Below are 25,042 nucleotides of genomic sequence, written 5' to 3' on the forward strand. Positions count from 1 at the left end.
GCCACTATCACATTACAGTTGTTTTCATGACTGTTTAATGCTGCAAATCCCCAAATATAGGACACACCTGTAAATAGGATGCTCTCAATTTTAGGGTCAAATTCTAGTATTTTCTATATTACCACGTATAGGATGCACCAAGATTTTGAGGCAAGGTAAAAACTATTGCAAAACCAATTAAATCTTGCATTTGTAATTTCTTCATATTTTCTTGTCTTTATATCCGTAAGTTATTTGTTGCAGTGCTGTGACAGAACTTTCTTTGACTGATCAAGCAAGAGAGAGAGAATCAGGATGTGCAGCTTAGTTTACCTGAAGAAAGAGTGAAGAGTTTCACAACAGATTCTTTTAAAATAAATGTGAATGCTGATTGCAGCTTCTCGTTATCCTGCTTGGGCAACGACATGCTCCACTCAAGGTTGACGTGCAAGGGCCGTTAGCCCAAACCTGTAGCAGCCTCACGGTTTGCATCCCGCTCTGCTCCAAGAAACACTTTTTTCTTGAAAGTTACTGTTCAAAGCATATGCTTTACGTCGCAAAGCTTTGAAAATCATACACTGACAATCTTCCTCGAATGGTGTCCAATAAAAAACTGGGCAGTATAAATCTATAACAGTTATGGTTTGAAAATGTCAATATTATAGACACTTTCAAGCCATAACTGACTGTGCTACCTTATACATGAAGTCTTGAATTCTATATTGGGGTCGAAACACATTTAAGCCCTAGGGGAAGTTTTGACCGAATTCGGGCTTTTAGATGTTTTTGATGTGTGATTGATGTGTGCTTCTTTACTGCCATTCAAAATCTGAAATAATGTCAATTTTGGACATATTGAAAACCTGTTTTATCATGCATTTCTCCTGATTTTTTAATTAATCTTTGGAGTTCTTTGTAGAATAGATTTTTTTTTTTTTCGTTGGGACCCCAAAACCACCAGGGGGAACTCACTGACAATTTATGACATTTGCAAGCCTTTTAATGACTTCTTTGGATGGCTTAGCCTGACTCCCATAATGCAAAGTTTTTGCTATGCATTGTTGGACTTGTAGTTGACAAACTACTTTGATCCAAGAAACAAATGTTGCAGGAAAAAATTTCATTAGCTCCAGGGAAGCATCGTATTTCTTGCAAAGCATAATATATCTGCGTATTCCCGTCTGCAAAATCTGCATCTATATATACATATATATACATATATACAGTCGGCCCCCGGTTTACGAACACCCTCTTTTACGAACATTTCGACTTACGAGCGTGGTCCGCAGAGTTTTTTGTCCCCCACTAACGTACAGACCATTCGCCTTACAAGCAATCTGACATGCCGGCCAATGTATTTGTTCATATATTTTCACCTTGCCATGTCATCAAAATCAGTAGTTAAAGCTTATCACGGCAACGAAGAACAATATTGTTCTTACAATGTCACAGTCACTGTCTCAGTCACGGTGTCAGTCATGGTCTCACTCACGGAGATGCTATTGGCCGGCGTCATGTCAATCACAGAAATGCCGATATGCTATTGGCCGAACTCCTTTATCTAGATTGATGGCACAGCTGGTCGGGACGGAAGGAAGGAGAGAAAATGAGTCAAAAACGGAAGGAAGGAATGTTGTTAAGACTTTGCAAACTTTATCTGTTAGACATGGCTTCTAAAATTGCTAGTGGCGGTAAAGGAAGAAGTAAGAGGATGATGACAATAGAAACCAAGCAGGAGATAATTAAAAAAAAAAAATACAAAGGAGGCGCACGCATGGCTCGTGAGTATGGCCGTAACCGCTCGGCAATCTTCTAAGGGCAAGACTTTCCTTGCCGGGGGACGGACCTCGATCGACAACAAAATTGAGAGGCTTCTTCTATTATGGATTAAAGAGAAGGAAATTGCCAGTGATATGTTCTAGTTTTGAGAAAAGTTTCCGTTTAAGAAAATAAATCAATAAATTCTGCGGGTTGGTCTCTGCTCCCCTCCGCCTTCACCCAGCTCAAGTCACGTTGCCCCAAAGGTAAATGTCATTTTTCCTTTGTATATTTATGTTATTTAATTTAACTGTACAGTAGATTATCTTACTCATTTTTAATATGTGTATATAGTCGTGATGTTTTTACCTAAGGTTTTTGCACGCGTTGCACGCATTCACGAATTAACATAAGTTTGGATTGCCCGTCATACGAGCAGTTCGAGTTACGAGCGTAGCCGCTGAACGGATTAAGTTCGTAACACGGGGGCCCACTGTGTGTGTGTGTGTGTATATATATATATATATATATATATATATATATATATATATATATATATATATATATATATATATATATATATATATATATATATATATATACACACACACACACACATATATATGCACATGCATGGATTGGGCTGATGCCACTGAACATTTGAGGGGTTGAACGTTAAAAATGTATTTGTATTTGAAGATGTTATGACCCTTTCAAAGTCAGCTCAAGTTGGGTGATAATAAGGTGAAAAGTAAGTAAAAATAAGTGAAAAGTCTTTGGACACCCAGGGATTAACAACTTAATGTCTGATAGTTTTATGAAAAACACTAACAAAATGCAAGTGCGACTAAGAAAACAAGCATGTACGACTAGTAATTTGCACATGCGTGCGCATGTGTGTGTGTGCGGTTGGCATGGACTCCTACTACGTTGTTTGTGCTGCAGCCAGCACTTCCTGTGTCTTTGTTTATAGCCCTCTGCTGCTCTTTTCACACAATTGATAAGAAAGACACACATTTTAAATGCTTTTGGCAGGAAAGTGGCCACAAACACACGCATACACATACACAATTCTCCCAAATCCACTGCGGTGACCTTTCAGATGCCAAATGTTCTACTGCCAAAATGTCAACATCTTTTGCTGGCTCTTTGCTTCTGATGCAAAAGGAGTTGGCAGCAGGTTAGCCCTCATGTCGCTACACATTGTCTACATACACACAATGCATTCTATGCCCATCTCTTTGCATGATAGAGTAGGGACTACAGTAGAAGTATTTTTTTAATTGTTTGTTACAAAACCAGTTTACAAGTAACTTTGTGAAAGTGTGGACCACGTTGAGTAAGCCAGACCCTTTTAAAAATGAGTGATCCAAATAAAAGCGGAAGTGTTTCCTCAAATCATGGTCACCACTTTAAGGCTGAATTTACACTGGAAGTCTCAATACAGCTTTATTGCCTATAACTAAACTAGATTTAAAAATTCACAAAGTTGTTTTTTTTTTTTTTAATTATCACCTCAAAAAAATATTTGCCTTTTCAAGTACCATAATAATGACCAATATAGTAGTGGAGTAGGCCCACATGTACATCAAAAAAGAGGTAGAGGTTTCATGTTTAAAAAGTATACATAAAGTTATTGTAAACCATTGTAAATAGCATTGGGGAAAAAAATACTTAAATAAAGCAACTCAAATGTACTGCGCAAGGTAAATCACAATTGTTCCTAAAAAAAAAAAAAAAAAAGACCAGAATTTTAAAGATTAATAGACCACAATTGTATAGAACAAATGCACTGTACTGAATTACAAAAAAAGAAATAAAAACAAGTAATTAAGTTCCTTTTCATTGACTATAATCTTGATTCCCACAGCACCTGCATTGAAAAGTATCCAGATTCCATCCAGCCATCCATGTTCTCCACTGCTTATCCTTATTGGGTTCACAAGTGAGCTGGAGGCCCAGCTGACTTCGGGCCATTTAAACAGTAGTGCAACTGTAACCCAATACAAGTCGATTAATTGTCAAAGGCTACATTTTGTCACATATTTAACTGAAGAGCAAATGACTGTGCAAATTAACTGGTGTGCGTTCACACAAACAAAAACAGAGCAGCCCGTTCTTATCTCCTTGTTGTATGAACACAGTGAAATCTGAGGTTTATCGGAACGAAGGAATGGAACCACGTGAGCGTTTGTTTTGGGACTGAGCTCAGCCTGGAGGGTCACCATAACTTTGCGGGAAGCTGAGCTCGTGTCATCGCAGTCCGGATAGTTATGTATCTCACCGCCCGGGTCTTGCTGACCCAATAAATAATCTCTACACCTCCACACGTACAATATGAGTCACACCTCTGAAACACAAACCCGCTGCTGGAGGAGGAAAAAACAGATACGGCTTTTGCTTTGTTAAATTGCCTCCAGTCCAGTGCACAATAGGTCTGCAAGAACTGCTTCCAGAAATGTTTTAAGATTGATTAACAATGTTATGGGTGTGCGTGCATGTGTGTGTGTGTGTGAGAGGGAGAGGGAGAGAGAGAGAGAGAGAGAGAGAGAGAGAGAGAGAGAGAGAGAGAGAGAGAGAGAGAGAGAGAGAAAGGGTGGGTCTTCAAACATAAGTTTACATTTGTTTTCTTTGGTCACACGTGTACAAACACATGTGTAGGCAGTGTGCTGGTACGCACGCACACAGCTAGGGGGTGAGGAAACGTTTTATGGCTAAAGTGGGCACAAAGTGTAAACACATGTCTTTTAAAGGACAACTATTTCATTCCCTTTTCTCCCCTTCATCTCACTAAAAAAAAAAAAACCCACCAAACAGCCTCAACTCCGGCAGATCACGTACTCTTCCCTTTGAGCCAACAGAGACCATTCATCAAGGAACACTACAAATGTGAATTTGCAACGTGCGACCATTTAAGCTAAATTTGAGTGCCATAAATGTGTGGGTGATATTACTAAAATCATGAATGGATAGGTTGGCCATTTGCGGCCATGTGCCATTATTTAAGGATCTCGAGGCATTTGCCACATTTCGCTTTTCATTTTACACCACAGGGGAATATACTTTTCTTATCTCCTTTTTTAAATCCATTCAATTTATTGTGTTAGCACTCCATGTCCTTGTTCACGGGAGATGACGCAATCTGTTACAAATAGAGTACAAGCACTATAAAAGAGTGATTACTCACAAATAAGGGCAATTTAGTGTCTTCAATTAACCATCTAATGGCCACCCTGTTCATTTAGAACACTAACTTGATTTTGTGGTAAATTTAAGACATTTGCTTGGAAATGAACAACTCTTTACTCCTGGTCCTCAACACCCAGCCTCCTGGGTGTTTTGTATGTCTTCGTTTTGCAACAGATCTTATTCAAAAGATGAGCTAATCAACGAGATCTGCAAAAGATGGATCATGATCATGATCAATTGAATCTGATGTCTCACAGCAGGGAGACATATAAAACATCCAGATCATCAGCTCTTGAGGACCAGGCATTACGAAGATCTCTGCATTAAGGCTTTAGTTATACTTGATGCACATACTGTATGTTTTGCACACACACACATACCCAGAACACACATACAGCCATGTTTTTTGGTGGGTGGGGTGGGGTTTCCGGGCTTATGCACTATAAGAGCTTTCAGATTTTTATTTATGCGTTTATTTGAAAATCAACCCCCCCCCATGAAATACTTTTGGCTGAATTTTAAGAGGTTGTTCAAGGAAAAAAAACAAAAATAAAGGGAAGCTATACTGTTTGTGAACATTTCATTAAGTTTTTAAAAATTACACTGAAGAGCTGCAGTTGAAATTATAAAGATTATAAAAGTGAGGCAGACATGCTAAGTACTGGCCTACGGGTGCATTTATTTACTTGCACTGGATTTTCAATAGAGTGAAACATTTAAATCCAAACATCCCTAGGATTATGCAGTTTGGAATTTTTATTTATTTATTTGTTTATTTGTTTGTTTGTTTTGGCATTATCCATTGAGACAACAGACTTCATTAATCACATGCATAACACCAAGAAAGTAGAATCCTATTTGGCAGAATTCATGATATGTTCAAATTAAAATAAAAAAAAAGGCCAACTATACACGAATGGAATTTATTAAAGAAATCTGCATTTTGTGAAAAACCTAGAAGTTACTCAGGAGGAATATTTCACATCTGTGTTCTGCTTGCTTATATAAAAGTGTACAAAGCTCTGAAAATTAACAAAATGCTGCTCACTCTGATGTGGGCATGGTTTCATTTTGTGAAGAAAGTGACAGTCATGGGCTCCATTAGCGCCTGTTCAGCTTTATTAAAGAAAAAAAAAAGCTGTGTGCTGTGGAATGCTCCCATTCCTTTGGAGGAAATGAAGAAAAACAAAAGATATGCCCCCAAGCTCTTTCTGTGAACCCTTTCACTTTGCAGCACATGCCACACGTCAGTGATAAAACATTAATAAAATGCTATTTCGCTTGAAACCATCAAAGGGCGCATGTGACCACTTGTTTGCTCTCTTGTTCTTCAAACCAAATGTGCAAAATCATTTGTTCGAAAACCAGTCAAATCGTTTGAAAAGAGCATAGCGCGTCACTATTTAGTTCATTGCTTCTGTTTCGGATGGAATGTGTTACAATCCACTTCATACACTTCTGTTATGATACTTAAACCATGATAAGAGGCACATGCATATGTACTACTTATTGCTAAGAGGGAGACCACAGATTACTTTTTGGTGGAATGCCCCAGGGGCCGCATAACTTGGAATTTGACCAAATTTCAGAGGAGGAAAGAAATAGAACTGCTGTCATTTATGACATTGTGGTCAGTGGTCATGTGCCAGATTCAATTAAATCCAGAGACCTTCAAAGGAAAAAAATTACATGACCGTTTTGTTTTTTTGTTTTGCAGCTGTTACAATAAGCGCCATCTTGTTCTTCTAATTTCATTTGTAATAACCACTGTGCCAGAGGAAAAACAACCAATGATACCGAAGGGGTCACTGTCAAGGTGTCATTGTCATAGCGGGCACAGCCCCATTGCATTGTTCTGACATGTTAACTTAAGATCCTTTCACCGAGAAAAATTGTGTGTGTGGGGGGCTAGGGGGGCATCACTCATTTGCCACGACCTGGGCATAAGACTAGCAAACAGAAGAAGAGTGAAGGAAACTCGTGCAGCTGAGAAGATTCAGAAGCAATTGAAGATTAACAATATTTCCACTCAGCAAGGACATTAATCATTCTATTTGATTTTTAAAACTACTGCCATACATGCTTTGGCAAAAGGGTCTGCTGGCCGGTTCATCACATTTCGCTTAAATGAAACAACGGAATGGAATAGCAAACTTCTCTGTAGGTCAGCAATCTCTTATTGAGGTTATCAGCCATGTTTTTTTAATGTTTTATAGGCAGGGGAAGGTAGGTAGGGAAACAACAAGCATGTTTTTTTTCCTTCCCAATCTCTCTTTTGAACTGTTTTTACCAGCCTCTGGTTTCAAAACTAGCTAAGAGTGTGACAAACACAATTAAAATGTATTTGATTCACAGTCATTCCAGCCCTCTGACAGAAACTATAATTACAATGTGGCCCACAATAAAATTCAGTTTGACACCCCTGTTCTAAGGGAAGCATTATATACAGAATTACAGCGAGAGCTCTTAGTGGGACATGCCCATTTCATTGTGTATAATTACATTAATTTGCGTGCAGATAAAAATGAAAACCATTATATTTTGCAGTAAGTAAGCCTTCTCCAATAATAGATCAATTCAAAAGTGTCGAGGGCAAAAATGATTCACAAACATTCAGTAACAAGGCGATCACGCAGCTGCACGCGTTCATGTGTCGTCATCTACATGTTTATCACGGCCATGTTTACTGCTGGAGAGTAAATGAAAATAAGCGGGGTGCTATTTGACCCGCTACTGCCCCCACATCATAGCTTAGCCCCCCGCTGCGCTGCTCTCTTTCTTAACTCTGCAGCGAGCAGCAGGCAGTGCGTGTGCGTGTAAGCGAGTGTGATGCACCCAGGCAGGTTTGCGTGATGTCCCTGTCTTTAAATGGGGGTAGAGCTTAAGGATTAAATGTGCACTTCAGGGGTGCAAGAAGGGAGGAAACGAGGAGGAGCAGGAAGCGATCCCAAATGGCCTGCCAACACAATGCCAGGTTCACTCACTCTCCCTCATGTTGATTACTTTGGCTTTGGTGATCCCAGAGGCACACTGACCAACGCACGCATGCACACACACACGCACACAAACACTAGACACCCTCAGGATGGTGTGCCTGGCAATACTCTGACTGTAGCCTGCAGTGTGTGCATGACAGATCACCTAAAGTAGAGGCCTTGTCTTCCTTTCCAATGACTTTGTGACACTTGCCTAAAGCTAAGCTGTGAGAGTCCTATTTTACATCTGCATGCCACTACACTATGCATGCGTGAGTGTGTGTGTGCGCGCGTTCTGTACTGTACGTGTTTTCGTGTTTCTGTGTCAACACGGTGGTGTGACATTAGCCTTGGCAGGCAGTAGTGGTGTCAATACAGAGAAACGGGATGTTTGTCAACATCTTATGTTTGGATTTGTAAAAAAAAAAAAAAAAAAATGTTCCTTATCATTTCTAATGGCTAGCCATAACTACTACTACTACTTCTACTCCTACTAATAATAAAAATAATAATCATGATAATAATAATAATAAATAATAGGAATAATAGGAATATTCTTGTCATATTCAATCCGCGGTATTTTGTCAACTCATTTGATCTTTACATAAAAGACATTTCATATCAAAGGGAAAGCATTAAAAGAAGACAAAGTGAGCTGATGTTTCACCCAGATGTTGACAAAATGACTGAGTTAAACATGGCACAACCACTTAGTTATCACACCACCAGGAATGTGCCATCACTTGGCATAAATACTGCAAGAATGATATGGAATAAAATGACCCAAAAATGGTCAAAATACTGTACTGCACAAGGGTTAACGCAGCATAAAATTGACGAGTATTTTTTGTTAAAGAGTAACGCTATGCAATTATTACTTTGAGCTACATATCAATCACGATTCATCTTTATCTATTGCAGGAATGCAAAAATTATTTTGGTTTGGTGACGTAACATTTTTTATTTACAGTCAGTCGATCCAACACTGATCATCCATCCATTTTTTATAGCCGCTTAGCCGAATTAGGGTCACTGGCTTGTTGTTGCCTATCCCAGCTGTCTGCAGGCACTAAGCACACAGGGACGAACGACCGTTCAACCTAAAGATAATTCAGGTAGGTGTAACTGAATGCACCAACCATTTTTTTGGAGTATGAGGGGGGGTGAGGTGTGGGCACGGTTAGAACATGCAAACTCAACACAGCGGGCTGGACTTCAACTCGCCACTCTCAACTGTGAGAGGGATGTGCTAACCACTCTTCCACCCTCATCGCTCACTCCTTTTAGTCTGTAATATATTTTTATACAGACAAACCAGGAAGTCACCCAAACAAACAGGCCAATAAAACACGTGGATAGTCATGCATAAATTGCCTCCTCCCTGCCCTTGGTGGAGGTAATTCAAGTGATATAAAAGCAAATACTTTTTCTTTTTGTCACACAGCACTATTTGATGATTTGACTTTATGCTGCATGTTGCTGCTAAAAAACTATCGTGGAATGTGTATAGCAAGAACAGTTCTTCATTAGTACTGTACTTTAAAAGGGAAGTATAATTTACAGAAAGTTGGAAAGGAACAAGAGAGAGAAGAAATGGATGAATTGACTGGCTGCGGAAATGAACTGTCATGCCAGACCTCGGGTTTATTTTCTGCTTGAAAAGCACTTATTCTGTTCAAGTAAAATTAAACGGGATGCAGTGCACATCCAAAGATGCTGATGTAACACAATTTGGTTTTGCAGGAAAATAACCATGAGTCATGGCTCATGATGAAGTCAATGTCTTGCTGAGAAGAGAAATGAAGCATATGCTGTGTCATGTTAACACATTGTTGTACTATTTTATTGTTTGCCTTGTGAGTTTGTTCAAAATAAAAATAAGCTGTAGGGTGGATAGGTGCTTTGTGCAAACAAGGCGCCATTCAAGATAGGCTTGTCACTGATTGTAAATAAATACAAATTGAGTAGTAGTTGTAATAATAATAATAATAATAATAATAATAATAATAATAATAATAATAATAATAATAATAATAATAATAATAATAATAATAATAATAATAATAATAATAGCAATAATAATAATGAGTATTTTTATCATTATTATTGTATTATGATTATTATTATTATTATTAGTTTTGTTGTTGCTGTTATTGTTGTTTTTGTTATTATTATTGTTGTTATTATAAACAAATCGTTCAAAATGAGTTTAACCACTGATCTTTTCATCATTGGGGCCATAAATTGTCAGTTCATTTGAGACTTTTATTCAAGTGTTATTCTACAAAGTCGCTTTTACGTTAAGATACTTGTACGTTTACTCAAATACCGTAATCACATACTTTCCAAGACTGTTTTCGTTTTCCTTTGAGGCCAGCGGTTCACTTGCAATGATCATATTTTACCTGCGGAGGACAATACTGTGAATGAGCGCTGTATGTGCTTCCTGTGCAAAAAAGTCGAAGAAGAAAAAAATCAACGGTTGTACTTCCGGATTAATGCTGACGCGTCCCTCTTGAGCTCGCCTAGCGACGTGTCAGTCCTCTTGTGTCCGCAGACGACCAGTCAGTACAACTATGGCGCCTAAAGTTAACAACAAACAGCAGTCAGAAGAAGACCTTCTCCTCCAGGACTTCAGCAGAAACCTCTCGACAAAGTCCACCGCTTTATTCTACGCGAATGCTCTCATTGTTTCAGCCATCCCCATCTGTGAGTTCTCAGCTGCTGCTAATTGCTAACTGCAACTCCGTGCCGCTATCAAGCATTGGGAATTAATGGAAAAAAAAACGTCGCATCCCGTGCTAAAATTTTATTAAAAAAAAGTCGCAAACAATGCGCGGTGATCGACTAATCTTAGCATCGATTTGTTACTGCACGAAGGCTTTCCCCTTTGATAACCAAAAGTAGCTCATTGGAACCCGTGGGACGTAATCGGTATGAGGACGTGTTAGATTTTCTGCCTGTGTGTCTAGGGTTGTTCTGGAGGATTTGGCACATGGACCTGGTCCAGTCAGCGTTCCTGTACACCGTGATGACGCTGGCCAGTACCTACCTGGTGGCCTTCGCCTATAAGAACGTCAAGTTTGTTCTCAAACACAAGTGAGTTGGGCACACACGACACTGTTTTTCAAAGTAGATATTTTATTCAATTGGATTTTTGCATTAAATAATCGCATTCTGAAATACTTTTTATGTTTGCCCATTCAATTGAATAGCACAGTTTAGAACTATGTTTTTGGAGCCTTCATTGATTGTATATTCTGCAGATTTTAGAGCATAAAACACTATTGTGCACTTTAAAATGCAAAAGATGTTCTTTAACTCAGCTGCTGAGTTGACCTGGTGTCTACACATGTTTAATGTCATGTTAATATGGTGCTTAAATAGTAATAGGAGTGGTAGTGCTATTATGGCAGTGCTTCTCAATTTTATTTTGCATATCCCCTCCCCCAGGAAAGAGACCCCGCCCCCTCGCCACGCCAACCATAAATAAGGTTACATCTATAAAAATTGTATGTATACCTAGAACTGTAAACTTTTTAACAAACACAAGGAAAAAGCAATATAAAAAAACTTTCAACAACTGTTAAGGTTTTTATTTTTTTATCAGCATTTAGACAGGTTTATCTAATTATACGTCACGTGGCAAAAACAATTGCTTCGCGCCCACCCAGGGGGGGCCTGTAAACACTGTGTTAGGGTAAGTCAGGGCCTCTCAAATAGTGGGGTGGTCCCCCCTTAGAGGATGTGGGGTGATACCAAGGGGGCATGGATGACCCCTGGGAAAAAGATTTGTTTTGTCATGTGGTGTAGTTGCAATACAATAAGAATTTTTATGTGTAGTTTTTTTATTTTTTTTTTTATTTTTTTTTAGGCACTTTGCAATTTGTTTTTTTCTGTTTTAGATTAAACTCTTAACTTGTATAAACGCTGTAAAAAAACAACAGTGGTTGTTTTTTGAAATTTTTATGGCACAATGCACAAGCCACAGCTATTGAGCCACAATTTCCTTATAGTCCTTAAAATAAATCAATAAATTAGTTCTTAAAAACAATCGTTGTTACGGATTCGTTCCAAATTTATTTTAACGTTTTTCCAGAGTTGCTCAGAAACGCGAGGATGCTGTTTCCAAGGAGGTGACCAGGAAGCTCTCTGAGGCTGACAATCGCAAGATGTCTCGCAAGGAGAAAGATGAGAGGTGAAATGTTCTATCTGGAAAGACTTCATCTTTTTTTTCCATGTAAAATATAGGAATGTACCATCGCATCTTTTTGCACCCGACTCCGAGTCACCTGATTTTTGAGCATCTGCTGTTATCGGGGCCTGATCCGATTTAATAATTTGTTTTTTTAAATCTTTTATGGCCAAGCGTAATGTGAAAAAGCAACCCCTACAGTAGCAGCCAATTTCAAGAATTTTGCAGCATCTTTCAAGGCTGACAGAATATTGTATGATTATGTAAATATTGGTGGTGCCACATGAACAATTGGACATTCTTTAGCCAAAAAACTAAAGAAGGATTCTATCTGATTCTGTTGTTTAGTAATCACATTTTGAAAATAGGTCATTGAGTGATACCAAGCTAGTTTCCACAAAAGGAGAAAAATTGCTTTTTTTGTGTGTAGATATGTTTTCTTTACAACAGTGACTTTGACACAGTTTTTTTGTAGCATCTGAAACAGTCTTTCCCTTTGATAAAACATGAACAAAAACTGTGAAAATGTGTTTTTGATGGCAAAATAACTGCCCCGAGTGTCATCTATCATCAAAAAAAACTGTTGATAAGAATTGACACTGGCACTTAACCTAATTATTTTACATGACAAAAATTCTTGTCAATGGCACTGAAGGAGTTAAGGACACATTTTCTTTTAAAAGTTTCTTTGTTTAAAAATCTACAAAACCTTTTTATATGGGTAGTAAATCAAGTAGCCTAAAAAGAATGTAGTTTACTGCCTGGCTTTTTTAATGTCCGCTGTTTCCATGTTACATTTGGTACCTTTTTTTTTTGTTTGTTGGTTGACGATATCTTTTTTTCTATGTCTGTGTACTTTTCTAGAAAACTATATAATAAAATATGCATTTTTTTGACCTGCCTCTCTCCGATCAGCTGAATGTTGTGATTTGGCCCGATTTCTGATCACGTTTCAAATTTGGACTTCTAGTAAAATACATACAGCAAACTAAATCATCCCTTTATGACAATTGTTGAGATGGTGTTTTCTGTTTGCTCAGAATCCTGTGGAAGAAGAATGAGGTTGCTGACTATGAAGCCACCACCTTCTCCATCTTCTACAACAACACCCTCTTCCTGGTGCTAGTTATCGTCGCCTCCTTCTTCCTGCTGAAGAACTTCAACCCAGCCGTGTATCCTTTCTTTTGATAGAAAGTGTTTTGTGTCAAACAAATATAAAATGTAGCTTTGACCTTAACACGCTTTTTCTCCAGTAACTACATCCTGTCGATCGGCGCTTCCTCCGGACTCATCGCCCTGCTGTCCACCGGATCCAAGTAGATGATGATGGCATCATCATTCAGTGCCAGTCATTTGCAGGCTCTTTTTTTTACCGCTAAAAAAATGAAAAAAATTATGAATGAGTATGTGGGGATTTGAGTGAACACTAAGGTGACAAAAAAAGTCTTTGGCATTGGATGAGATATTGGAAGGAGGAAGGGTGGGATGTTAGGGTCGAGTCCTGTTTGCTTAAGTTGGGAATGGGGAACAACGCATTTCAACTTCATGAAATTCATGATCACAAATCTGGAGGCTTTTGCTCCAGGTGTATCTTTTTTGTAACAATAAAAAAAATAAGCCATGGTACTTTTAACTTTTTTTTGGTTTGCTTGTCTGGGGAATTGGATTACTAATTTTGGTATATTCTACTGCTCACTCACTTTAAAAGAATGACACTTGTTTTCATTGAATTGAGCATTTATTCAGTACCTCATTATATACGGATAATGTTATTCGGGGGAAATATGCTTTTGGTTGGCATGTCGCCACCAAAAACAACTTCCTAACATCAGTAGCAGTGTGTAAAATCAGACCGTTCACTGATATTGGAACGGAAAAGTCCATTTGTCTACTATAACCCCTTCTCCGACATTTGTTCCCCACACACTTGTACTGAAGGTAATTGGGGGGGGCTCATCAAGGCACACGGTCGCGTGGTAAAACCTTTACACGAACACTTAATCTTTCACACACAAATAATGTGCGTAGCGCAGGACATTGTGACTCACAAGAACTGATATGGCCACTGCACATCAAAGGGTCAGCCATCCTTCCATTTGATCGCCTGGTTGCTAGATTGTCAAATTGCATTGGGGGTAAGAACATCTCCGCAGTTTGAGGACTACTGCTATAGCAACCAATTTAACTCTTAGCTTCATGTGGTTTTCCCTCAAAAGATTTGTCAGTTGGAGCATGATGATTAGCTTCATACGATCCTCTAAAAATGAAGTATGTCAACACAAACTAATTCAGTGTTGAAAATTAAATGACCTTTCAGACATTTAACTTTGAGAATGACTCAACAATGCAAGATAAAATATTAATATTTACAACATATTCACATATTAACCAATACACATATACAGTAGTGTACAGTTTCGAAATGCACAAGCCTTCTGTATGTTTGTGTTAAAAAACATACCCTAACATTCTACAAAATGTACATGAAAATAAACTTGTTCAACTTCAGCTTCAAACGCCACTACAGTATTCTAGAAGAAATACTTTCACAGTAGAGCAGAACCTGTGATAGTACTTTTGCTGCTAGCCATGTTTACATAAAATCATTACTACGTGATTGGCAGAAACTAAGATATGGGAAAGTATGAAAATGAATGGAAGAAGGAACGCACTTCCTCTCGTGTCGTTCAGTTCCTTCATTGACCACGTGAGGGCGACATCTTTCCGTTTAACCAACCAAATGTTTCCCGCAAGTGTTGGGCGGAGGTTACTAAGCAGTAATCCACTTGTTTCAAAAGTGTGCTTCGTTGAACCAAAGCAACAGAGAAAACATGCATCAGTCTTATTAATTTTCTGAAGACATTGTCACTCATATCGCATTCAAATCTGACTTTTTTAGCTGACGTTTTTTTTTCTAAACTCACAGATCGTGGATATAAACAGGTGTCTACATACTCCTAATTCAAACGTCATAATTTTGTTTATTGAAAAATGCGACCAAGAAAAAAAAAATGAATATTCCCTCATTAGTGTGAAATATCCTGAGCCTGTACAACTCAAATGAATATATGTCCAAAATCAAGTAAAATTCAGATGTTATGGTAGTCTTTACCCAACTTTTTTTCCCTTTTATTTTCCCCCCCTACTGTCTGTATTTTGGAAATTCATAATTCCCGTCAATTTGACTTAGGACCCAGTTGAAGCTAAAAAAAAAAAACAGCTTTAAAGCATGGTCACAAAATGCGTATGTTTGTACTAGAAGTTCGTTAGTTTTACTGATGGGATTCTGTGCTACTCTGAATGCAAGCACAACTACAAGCAGCACGACTACGCCAACATCCGGCTTTGCTGTGTTCTGTGTGAAAGGCAAATGGATGTTCTTTTGTGGCATCGCTGTGTGAAAGAGGGTTAACCTGCTTCCTTACTTGCTCTCAAGCAAGGCACTTTTTTTTCTTGAAACACTCCTAATGTGCCGTTCATCATGTACAAAGAAGTCACTCAAAGGCAGGGGTGGGCAAACTATGGCATGTGGAACATATAATGTACAACCCATGCTGTTTGACGGAACTCACTGAGCATTTTAAATGATCAAGAAGCCTGCAATATTTGTTGCATTTCTTTAGCTAATTCTCATTGCAAATGTTTGCAATGTTTGGGGGGGGCACTCACTGCTCTCAATTGAAGCCGTACCATCACTTCAAAATGTAATATCAACAGCAGCCAGAGACGGCGCCAAAAAACTACGGTCAAGCCAAACAAATCACATATAAATTTACTGTTATAGGATAAACTAAATCAGTTAAAACACATCATTATTTCGGGTGCGGCCCGATACCACTTCATCAGTTGGCAAGAACACCTTTGAGTGATGTGACATAGCCTAGCCTTTGTATTTCTTGATTATCTCCAGCTTTGTTTCCATACTAATCATCTTCTTACTTCTCTTTTCAACATCACTAGCAATCTTGGGATCCATGGCTAACCAATTAAAGTTTGAATTAAGCACTAAAATGCACAACAAATACGGTATTTTAAGGACTCACATGAGAATAAAGCTTTAAAATGCCGCCATTTCGAACCGAGACGCTGACCATTAGCAGACCAGCATCTTATTGACTCTGTGACGCCGACCAATAGCAGACCAGTATCTTAGGGAGCCGTGACACCAACCAGTAGCAGACCAGCTTTGTCGTGACGTAAGCAGTGACGCATGCAGTGGCGTATGAGCGTGGTCACGCTAGCACACTGCGAGCCATGTTTGAGAAGTTGTTGTCCCCCCGCCCCTCCAAAATGATGCAAGGCAGGGACGTTGTAAACCGGGGATCCACTGTAGTTTGAATCAGGTGCAGCGGAGGAGGGTTACACTGAAAAAAGGCTGCATAGGTCCCCTAGAGTTGGTGACCCCTGACCTAGCCATTCTTTTTCCATTGCCATTTTAATGATTTACTTGGGATTGTCCAGTTCAGTCAATTGGTGTGCGTCAGGCCTAAAAATAATTGAATACAACGCTTGAACAAAATGTTTTTGCCCACTCCTGCTCTTGACATACTATACTTAACAGGCTGTGCCACATGTCCACCCTGATGCTAAACAAGCCACGCTAACTAAGCTAAAGTAGAAGCGTCAAAGAGAGGCTTATCAGGTTTGCGTCTGAGGTGAGCCTCATGTAACTGAGCGGGATGGCTCACATAGACCAGGTCATGCAATGCGGGGTCTGTTCCAGTCTGAGGCAGTCTACAGCAGCTCCGTGGTCGCGGTATGAATATTCTGCAGCAGGCTTGACTTCTTGGTGATCTGACAAGCTAATTCTAAGAGCGGTAGTCCTTCTTGCTGTACGGCCTGTTGCCCAAAATGTGGTCGATTTCAGACACCACGTGAGACGTCATCTTGGGAAGGACCTGGATGTGAAACACATGGTAATTGATAAAGGTGGGCACTGTCAGCACTGACGGACTGTTCCGACTTTGCTTTTGTAATGTGTGTGTGTTTTGTTTGCTTGTGATTCCTGATTTGCAGTTGTGGAAAATGGAAAAGGAAAAATGTAATGAATTTGTTTGTTTGTTTACTTTTCACTCGGCTCGTAAATGAAACTTGTAATTGTGTCCTCACCTGTATTGCCCCAAGGTTCTCTGTGAGCTGCTCAGGGTTGGATGTTCCCAACAGGACTGAACTCACTCCTTCATTCCTTAAACACCATGCTGCAGACAAAGGATGAGAAAAAAGCATGAGTTTATGCAGCAAATGTGGTTTCTTCCCTTTTTGTTTTTTAGAAAGAAAGGTGCTGATTTTGTAAATGGCAGATTTTTTTTTAGTATTGACAGTAAAACACCAATAGATGTTTTTCACTTTACTATATGAGACTATAATTATTAATGAAATCAAAAGTAAAAGTATCAAGTAATTATTCATTAATATGTATTAAATACTGTAAATTGTTATGAATCATGAATATTTGCTGTGTGGCTCCTTTTGTTGACTAGGAAGAGGCAGTATAATTTATAGGTGAGGAACACAAATGAAGAAAACAGTGACAGTACAACTGTTCAACGAGCTGCATGAATAGTTGTTGTTTTTCCACAAACGATACAGAAAAGCTGCCTCTTATAAATGTTATAAAATCAGTCTTAATGTGTTTCTACAACATTTGTGTTTAATATCCCTCATTAAAAAAATACAAGTACAGTAATCCCTCATTTTTCGAGGTTAATGGGGACTAAATACCCCTCGCAAAAAGTGAAAAACCACAAAGTAGCATCAAAGAATGAGGATATAACAGTCTCTTTTGTGGGTACAAACTTCATTTTTCTTTTTGAACACATATAGCAGAGTGCTTTCAGTGAGGCTGCAGCACTGAGTGCGCTATCCCTCCCCCGCCCATTTCTGCATGCCCTGTCACTATGTAAATTCTGCCTACACCCCTCCTCCTCGCCAATTTTCGCATGAAAGTCACCTCTGCTGTGTCTTCCCACAACCCAGCTCTCCCCACATGTATGGGAAGTTCCGTACATTTGTCTTCCAGCGCACAGAGGCGAGTCTCGTAGAGTTTTTCCTAATGCCTTTACATAGTGCCAGAAGTAGAAAAGCAGTGGTTTAGTTTTAAGCAAAAAGTGCCTTCGTTGAAGATAATGTTTTAGAGTTGTTAAATTGCCTCAGGTGTTATGTTAGGATTCAGTGTCAGAGTGCCGGAGAAAAAAATCGGCGATGCACTGAGGACGCGAAAGGGGAGGCGCCAAGTAGCGAGGGATCACTGTGCGCAACACTCATGGTAGTTTCCTTCACTCATGTCTGCTTAGATGTGTGCTTATTATTATGTGACATTAAGCTAACCAACTTTTGTATCAACTAAAACCACATCCAACTTTTGTATCAACTAAAACCACATGCTGTGGTCACATAAACAATGGGTAATCATTTTGTTTATATCTTTAGTTTGACTGTAAACTTCAAATATGATTAGCAATAGGCAGCTAAAATCAATCAATTGACTTTTTTTTATTTGAAATATTGATAAATATATGTCAAACTGCCCCCGCAAAAATAAAAAATAGCCAAACAGCAGCATCTGTCAACAGACATGCATGTGTTTTTCTTAAGATAGCAAACATGAGTGCATCGGACAGGCCGAAGTTTCTCTTACCCACAGCCAGTTGAGGTAGTGTGCAGCCCAGTTTCTCTGCAATGTGGTTGAGCTCTTTCAGCTTGGCTTGCTGTTTTCTTCCGTCTTCACTCACTATTTTTTCTTTGAGCCACTGATATGACTGATTAGAAGAAAAAATGAAAAGGTGACAACATGTGTTGAACGTGAGCTCACCTTTTTGTTTGTGTCCACCAGGACTAGTGCAATATTACAATAGCTAAAGAATTATTTTAAATAATTTATGTTAAATATCCTGTTGACTTATAGTCTGAAAATGTTAAATTAAACATCAGATTGGGGTGGGACCTATTTTGGGGGACATCTGAGGTTGTAGAATATCTTCCAGGGTTAGTGTGGAATTATAATACCGAAACAATTACCGAATTTTCCGCACTATAAGACGCACCCTCAAATAATGACATATTTTAAAACGTTTTCCATATATAAAGTGCACTGGATTATAAGGTGCACCCTCATTTAATTACATATTTTAAAACCTTTTCAATCACAATATAGTAATACTCAAAGTAATAACAATAATATCTCAAATAATAACTCTAAACTATCAATAGCATAATAACTCAATGTCAATATGACTAACCTTGTTCAACTGTAAACACACAAAAGAAACAGGTAAAGCGTACATTATCAGTTCATTCCCCATCTATGAATCCCAATCTCAATATCGATCCATATATAAGGTGCACTTGATTGTAAGGCGCACCATCGGCCTTTTTAAAAAAATAAGGCTTTTGGGTGCGCCTTATAGTGCGGAAAATACGGTACTAATGTTGTTTTTTGGTTTTTTTTTGGAATTATAAATCACACATCCAAAACATCAGAAAGCCCCAGTGGGATCAAAATTCTTGCAGAGGTTAATGTCTTCAATTGACCTAACTTTTTGCACTATGAAAGAAATCCGAAGAACCTGGGGAGAAGCCCTGCTAAAATCCAATGTACGTACCTTCATGGAAGCCCTGGAAGATTCCGGAATGCCATTTTCATATTTTCCCGTGATAATGCCGCACGCCAGTGGTGACCAAGTCATCGCACCAACTCCTATAAGAGAAGCAGAAGGCAAATAGGACTACTTATGGCAACAGAAGAACTGTGGAGAATATGACAGAATGACAGCAAAGACTCCTTGCCTATCTTGTGATAAAGTTCAGGCAGTTGCACTTCCACTTTCTCCCTCTGGAAGAGATGGTACTCTGCCTGCTCACACACCGGAGGGATCAGATTAAACTGTCTTGCCACTGAATACGCCTCCTGCAAAGACAAAGACGGACAAAGAATTGGGAATTCAGATGGATTGATTAGCCTGCTTCTTTGTCACTATAGAAGGGAGGAGAGGTACAAAGAAGCAACTGATGGAGCAATCTTAAACAGAGGGGAGGTGGATGAGAGGGCAAATCAAATGGTGGCAATCAGGCACTAATTCAAATGTTAATTAAAGTCCACAAATCAATATGCCCTCTAGTCCATTTCCATTTGAGTACAATTAAAAATCATTCTTCTTTTGGTCGACAAAGGCTACTCTTTTAATCATTACAAATACTTTCATAGTGAATATACAGTATTGATGTATTTTATTCCATACTTACCATGATCTCCATAGCCGTCCACCGAGACGTTCCCCAGTACATTGCCATGCCTTGGTTGATCACATAGGTCATAGCCCGGACAATCTCTGTCAGATGTAGAAACCATCAGTTAAATGCAATACTGGTCGCCTAATATTCAGAAATATATTGCTGTAGAGCTGGTTTTATTGCTTCCCGTTTTCTTGTTGTTACTTTGTTTTTTGCTTTGTACGCAATATTTTCAAGGTTTTTTGTGTGTTTTACAATCAACTCAGTTTTAAAGTACACCCTACTTTTTTAGGGGTTTTCTTTTGTATTTTTTTTTTTTTAATGTGTGATGAATATTTTGTGTACATGGTACCAATCAGAAGTTTAGAAATATCTTCAAATTGATATAGTCTGAAAAACATTGTGAGGTCAAGAAATTCTAGCTTTTACTTTTTGGAATTACACAGGACAAATGAAAGTCATTCCAAATCATAAAGTATACTCCACGTAAAAAAAATAAAATAAAAACCCTACTAAGAAAATAGCAATATGTGCAAAGGTCATCTAATCTAATTGTATGTGTGCTCCTGCTCAATGTCAGCTGGGATAGGCACCAGCAAATCGGCGACCTTTCTGAAGATAAGCAGCTATATGAATGGATGGACGGATCCATCCATTATTGTGTGTGTGTGCGTGTGTGTGTGTGTGTGTATTATCCTTTAATCCATTTTCTAGATAGATAGATAGATAGATAGATAGATAGATAGATAGATAGATAGATAGATAGATAGATAGATAGATAGATAGATAGATAGATAGATAGATAGATAGATAGATAGATAGATTGCAACTGGGATGATGTAAAGTGGGTGCAAAAACGTCCTCCATCAACAAATGGTAAATAAACAATAAATGAATACAGGTGATACAGGAGACACACATGCACAGTTTTTAGACTGCACACATTTTTGGTGTAGTTTTTTGGACAACTCATTACTGATCCCAATCCACCGACCTAACAATCTCATGTAGTGAAGCTTATGTACAAGCTTAGCACAGGTCTAATGATGCAATTAGCCTCAAAGAGTGCTGACAGCAGGAGCCCAACACAAACTCAGACTCAGGACTGTCATTAGGGCCATTCATCATAACCGAGGCATCATTCTAATTACCCTGCAATCTTGCTCTGTGATAGCATCGCACTTATATTCCTGCTTCTCGGTTAAGTGATGTAGTATGAAGCTTAACGTGTACCTCCGGAGCTCGGAGGGAAAAATTATACAGCATATGGTTCATCAGGAAAAATGGCATCCGATTGTGTTTTGGTTACACTGGCTTTTAGAACAGGCTTATAGAAACCAAGTGAAACTTTCTGTTTTCTGTTGCCGCAGCCATATTTGCTCCTATTGTTGTTGGTGTGCAAGTCTGGATGGCATTAGCTGTCAGGCAGCACCAGCTTGCACACATTTCCAGACTATGAACGCTATAAATGTGCAATTTGAAGCTTATTGGTGTTTCAACAATAGGAGGGAAAACAAAGGCAAGCACTACTTTTGTGTGCCTAAACCGATTAATTTAAAATGTAAATTCATGCATAGCATGGGTATTGGTCAGGACTTTCGATGAAAACTTATCAAGAGTAAAATGAGCCAGGCAGCATATATTTACTAGACAGTAACTAACAAGGCTAGAATGAGATGAGTTTTTGTTGTTTTTTTTCTTCAAAGCTTGATGGGCCAAACTTGCAATGATATACACAAGGACTTTCAAAATAAGCTGTATCCTAACAAGTAATTTATGACACGAACAGCCTCCTGCAAACATGGTCGCGGCAAAGGTCTACTTGATAATCTTTTGCTCCCAGAGGGTTTCTCCGCAATTTCAGCCGCTTCAATAGGAACCATAGTCCTTTCTTGCAGTTTTAATCAATGAGACAGAATTGGAACTGTTATTAAGTGGGGATGCAAGCACTACTAAATGGAACCCAATGACCACTGCATGTAAAGTATGCACAATAGTAATAGGATGAAGTAAGAAAAAATATGCAGGGTAATAAAATGACATGCAGTCAATCGCTATAACTAACCACAGTGTTTGTCCTCATACTATCCAGTTGCTGGAAAAGTGACAACATTGTGAGTGGTGTGTGTGGGAGGTGTGCAAGCCACCCAGGCTACACCACAAACCTTGCGAAGCATCTGAGACTTAATCACAATATAATGTGAGAAGGTTGAGCATCAGATAAATATTAATTGCAATCTGCCACCAGCTGTCTGAATTTGTGTTATTTGACTCTGACAACTTTGTTCCACCAGAAACTGGCTGTTAAATTGAAATGGTCCAGCCAAGTTGGAACATTATGCCATGCTAGCAACAGCGCAACTGTGCACGACTATGTACACACATTCAAGGAAATAAAAATGAAACAAAAATCTGGGAATAAAGACAAAATGGTAAAATGACAAGAGGCTTTACAATTACATGGAATTACATGTGAAGTAATAATAAAGAGATTGTGATTTCAAAAGTGCCTCAAATGGCTACAGCCTCACCTTCCATAGGTGTGTTGCTGTCAGGGCGGTTGGCAAAAACCACATCGACGTACTCCAACTGCATCCTCTGGAGAGATCCTTTTAGACCTGAGTGAAACATGTGAAGGTTTTTTAGAGAAGCAGTAGCTTATTCATACTTGAAAGTCTAATATTTTTTTGGGACCCATACTCCAGTAACCAAAATAAAAACGCATGCGTCTTCATGTTGGTGCCAGAACAGGTGTGGTCAACCATGAACTGCTAATGTGTTTACATTACAGCTACTGTACTTTTGTATGTGCGTGCGTGTGCATGTGTGTGTTTGTAAAATGCTTCAGATCTAGTAAGCATCTTAGATTTCTTTACTGAGAGCAAGGCCCGCAAGATGAAATTCTAATTACATCTTTTTGTTCCTCAGTAGAATTAGTGGGCTTTCAATCTATACGGCAAAGCGCTTGATATTAGGGGACGCAAGAAGCTTTTTGCATACATACTAAAAGATGTAACCCCTTCGCCACCATTTCTTTTTCTTTTTTTTCTTTTTTTCAAAAAACTAAATCTTATGAGTTTATAAGTCTAGGATACTTGGAGAAATTGTTTACAAATTCCCACTTCATTTCCACCAAGGTACACCACTGAGACTGTACATCCCATAGACGCAACATGCGTACAAAAAACGTGCCAAAGAAGTGAAAATGATCACCAAACGCTCACAGTACATAGTAATCAGTGTATTATATAGAAAGACACATTTATCGCACATATTATCAATATATTTCCACAGTACCAGAACCCCTGGGACGCCAGTTCATGTTATACCTACAATTCCTATACCCACTGCGATATTTTGAAACTTTACAGGGTGCATTGTACGGGCGGGAGTGAAATGGTTAAAGGTTATGAAAAAGTTTAATATATTGGAATATTTTTTGCGGTATATTTAATATTTAATCTAAAAATTTAACTAAGAACCGATGCCTACAAAAATACTTGTGACAAGTACGTGTTCTCCGTGTGGCTCTTCGTGTGCGCGCTCGTGCAATTATGTTTAGGGCAAGGTGTCCGGGGGCACAAAACACATTTTGCACCAGGGGCCATCACCGTGTTGTCACAACACTAATAATGTCAGGATTGGCAGGAACACAGCTCGTTCCATCCCATCACAGCACAAAATGACGCAAATGGCCCAAATAACTCAGCCATGCACAAAGACTAGGAAAATACCAAGATACAAAACTCCACCCATGTGCAGCTGGGCATCACTTTGCAATAGACTTGCAACAACATTAGTGCCAATAGTGTTTTAGCCATACCTTCAATAATGTGCTTTCTGGACAGGCCTCTCTCTGTCTCTGCTCTGATGGCACAAAAAAGCAACATTAGCAAATGATACGAAGAACAACAAATAACAAACAACAACAAACAAAGCATTTGTTTTGTCATATTGTCAGCAAGGCTATGACAGCTCCAATGAATCTGCATAAGTTAATGTATTGTATCACATACATTAATTTATGCAGATTCATTCAAGCTGCCATAGCTCTAGTGCTTTTTAATTATTTGTTGCCAAGCCTTGCTAACGAAAAAGAAAACATTTTGCGTGCCTTCCACTTGCTGCTGTGACTAAATGTGATCATTATCTATGAAAGTATTATTAATGTACCTAAAATTGTATGCTTTTTTTACATCAACGAAAGAAAAAAGCAAATTTAAATCAACTTTTATCAAAAGCTACTTTTTACAGGGTTTATACAGTATATTGTGAATCTGAAAAAAATGGCAAAGTTCCTGAAATGAAAAAAAATGTCAATCCTCATTCTAACTAGAAACATGTTAGATCGACTGAACCCTTTGATGGCAAAAAAAAAAATTAAATGACTAAATAATAGCACGGTAAATCTCCTCTACTACGAAACCTGCATGTGCAAAAAAAATTCCCCTAGTATGAAATAATCTTCATGCATTAAAATATTTCCCTTTGTCCCTCTTTCTTACTAAAAATCCTCCTGTTGCATAATACAAAATGTTTTTCTCTGCAATTGCCTGGCATTGAAATGTACTATAGCGAAAAAAAGCCTGCAGCAAAAGTCAAGCTTGGTTTATGCTTGACGCACCGGCACGCATTTTGCAGCACTTTATACTCAGTGTGCCTTTCCCCCACAGTCAGATGATATTCTCCCATACTCTAGGTGGCAGTAAATGGAGTC

The 25,042-nt window shown here is 38.7% G+C and overlaps 2 protein-coding genes across 3 annotated transcripts in view; one reads left to right on the forward strand and one right to left on the reverse strand.

Annotated features, from left to right (window-relative positions):
• Nucleotides 1-10,397: 10,397 nt before the first annotated feature.
• On the forward strand, nucleotides 10,398-13,729 carry ssr3 (signal sequence receptor, gamma). Its single transcript, XM_088427067.1, has 5 exons — nucleotides 10,398-10,610; nucleotides 10,874-11,000; nucleotides 12,001-12,099; nucleotides 13,137-13,268; nucleotides 13,350-13,729. The coding sequence occupies exons 1-5, from the start codon at nucleotides 10,478-10,480 to the stop codon at nucleotides 13,414-13,416; spliced, it is 558 nt and encodes a 185-aa protein (XP_088283193.1). The 5' UTR covers nucleotides 10,398-10,477; the 3' UTR covers nucleotides 13,417-13,729.
• The window catches only part of kcnab1a (potassium voltage-gated channel subfamily A regulatory beta subunit 1a), an 81,966-nt gene continuing 70,647 nt past the window's right edge, over nucleotides 13,724-25,042 (reverse strand). The window contains exons 7-14 of one of the 2 annotated variants that reach the window (XM_088427064.1): nucleotides 24,149-24,192; nucleotides 22,857-22,943; nucleotides 20,338-20,423; nucleotides 19,882-20,002; nucleotides 19,698-19,792; nucleotides 18,734-18,854; nucleotides 17,206-17,294; nucleotides 13,724-16,994 (exon numbers count right to left, since the gene is read on the reverse strand). In XM_088427064.1, coding sequence (XP_088283190.1) covers nucleotides 16,905-16,994; nucleotides 17,206-17,294; nucleotides 18,734-18,854; nucleotides 19,698-19,792; nucleotides 19,882-20,002; nucleotides 20,338-20,423; nucleotides 22,857-22,943; nucleotides 24,149-24,192 — 733 coding nt within the window. In that variant the 3' untranslated portion in view covers nucleotides 13,724-16,904. The remainder of the gene's footprint in view (nucleotides 16,995-17,205; nucleotides 17,295-18,733; nucleotides 18,855-19,697; nucleotides 19,793-19,881; nucleotides 20,003-20,337; nucleotides 20,424-22,856; nucleotides 22,944-24,148; nucleotides 24,193-25,042) is intronic. The other variant, XM_088427065.1, reaches the window with a different exon arrangement.

This window comes from Hippichthys cyanospilos, chromosome 11 (genome assembly GCF_059441005.1).
Source record: "Hippichthys cyanospilos isolate Australia breed blue-spotted pipefish chromosome 11, RoL_Hcya_1.0, whole genome shotgun sequence".
Lineage (NCBI taxonomy): Eukaryota > Metazoa > Chordata > Actinopteri > Syngnathiformes > Syngnathidae > Hippichthys > Hippichthys cyanospilos.

What these genes read in the sequence shown, in the direction of transcription:
- ssr3 (XM_088427067.1), top strand. Translation starts at nt 10,478, where the DNA reads ATGGCGCCTAAAGTTAACAACAAACAGCAGTCAGAAGAAGACCTTCTC. An exon ending in TGTTTCAGCCATCCCCATCT is followed by an intron (nt 10,611 to 10,873) that starts GTGAGTTCTCAG and finishes CTGTGTGTCTAG; the next exon opens with GGTTGTTCTGGAGGATTTGG. An exon ending in AAGTTTGTTCTCAAACACAA is followed by an intron (nt 11,001 to 12,000) that starts GTGAGTTGGGCA and finishes ACGTTTTTCCAG; the next exon opens with AGTTGCTCAGAAACGCGAGG.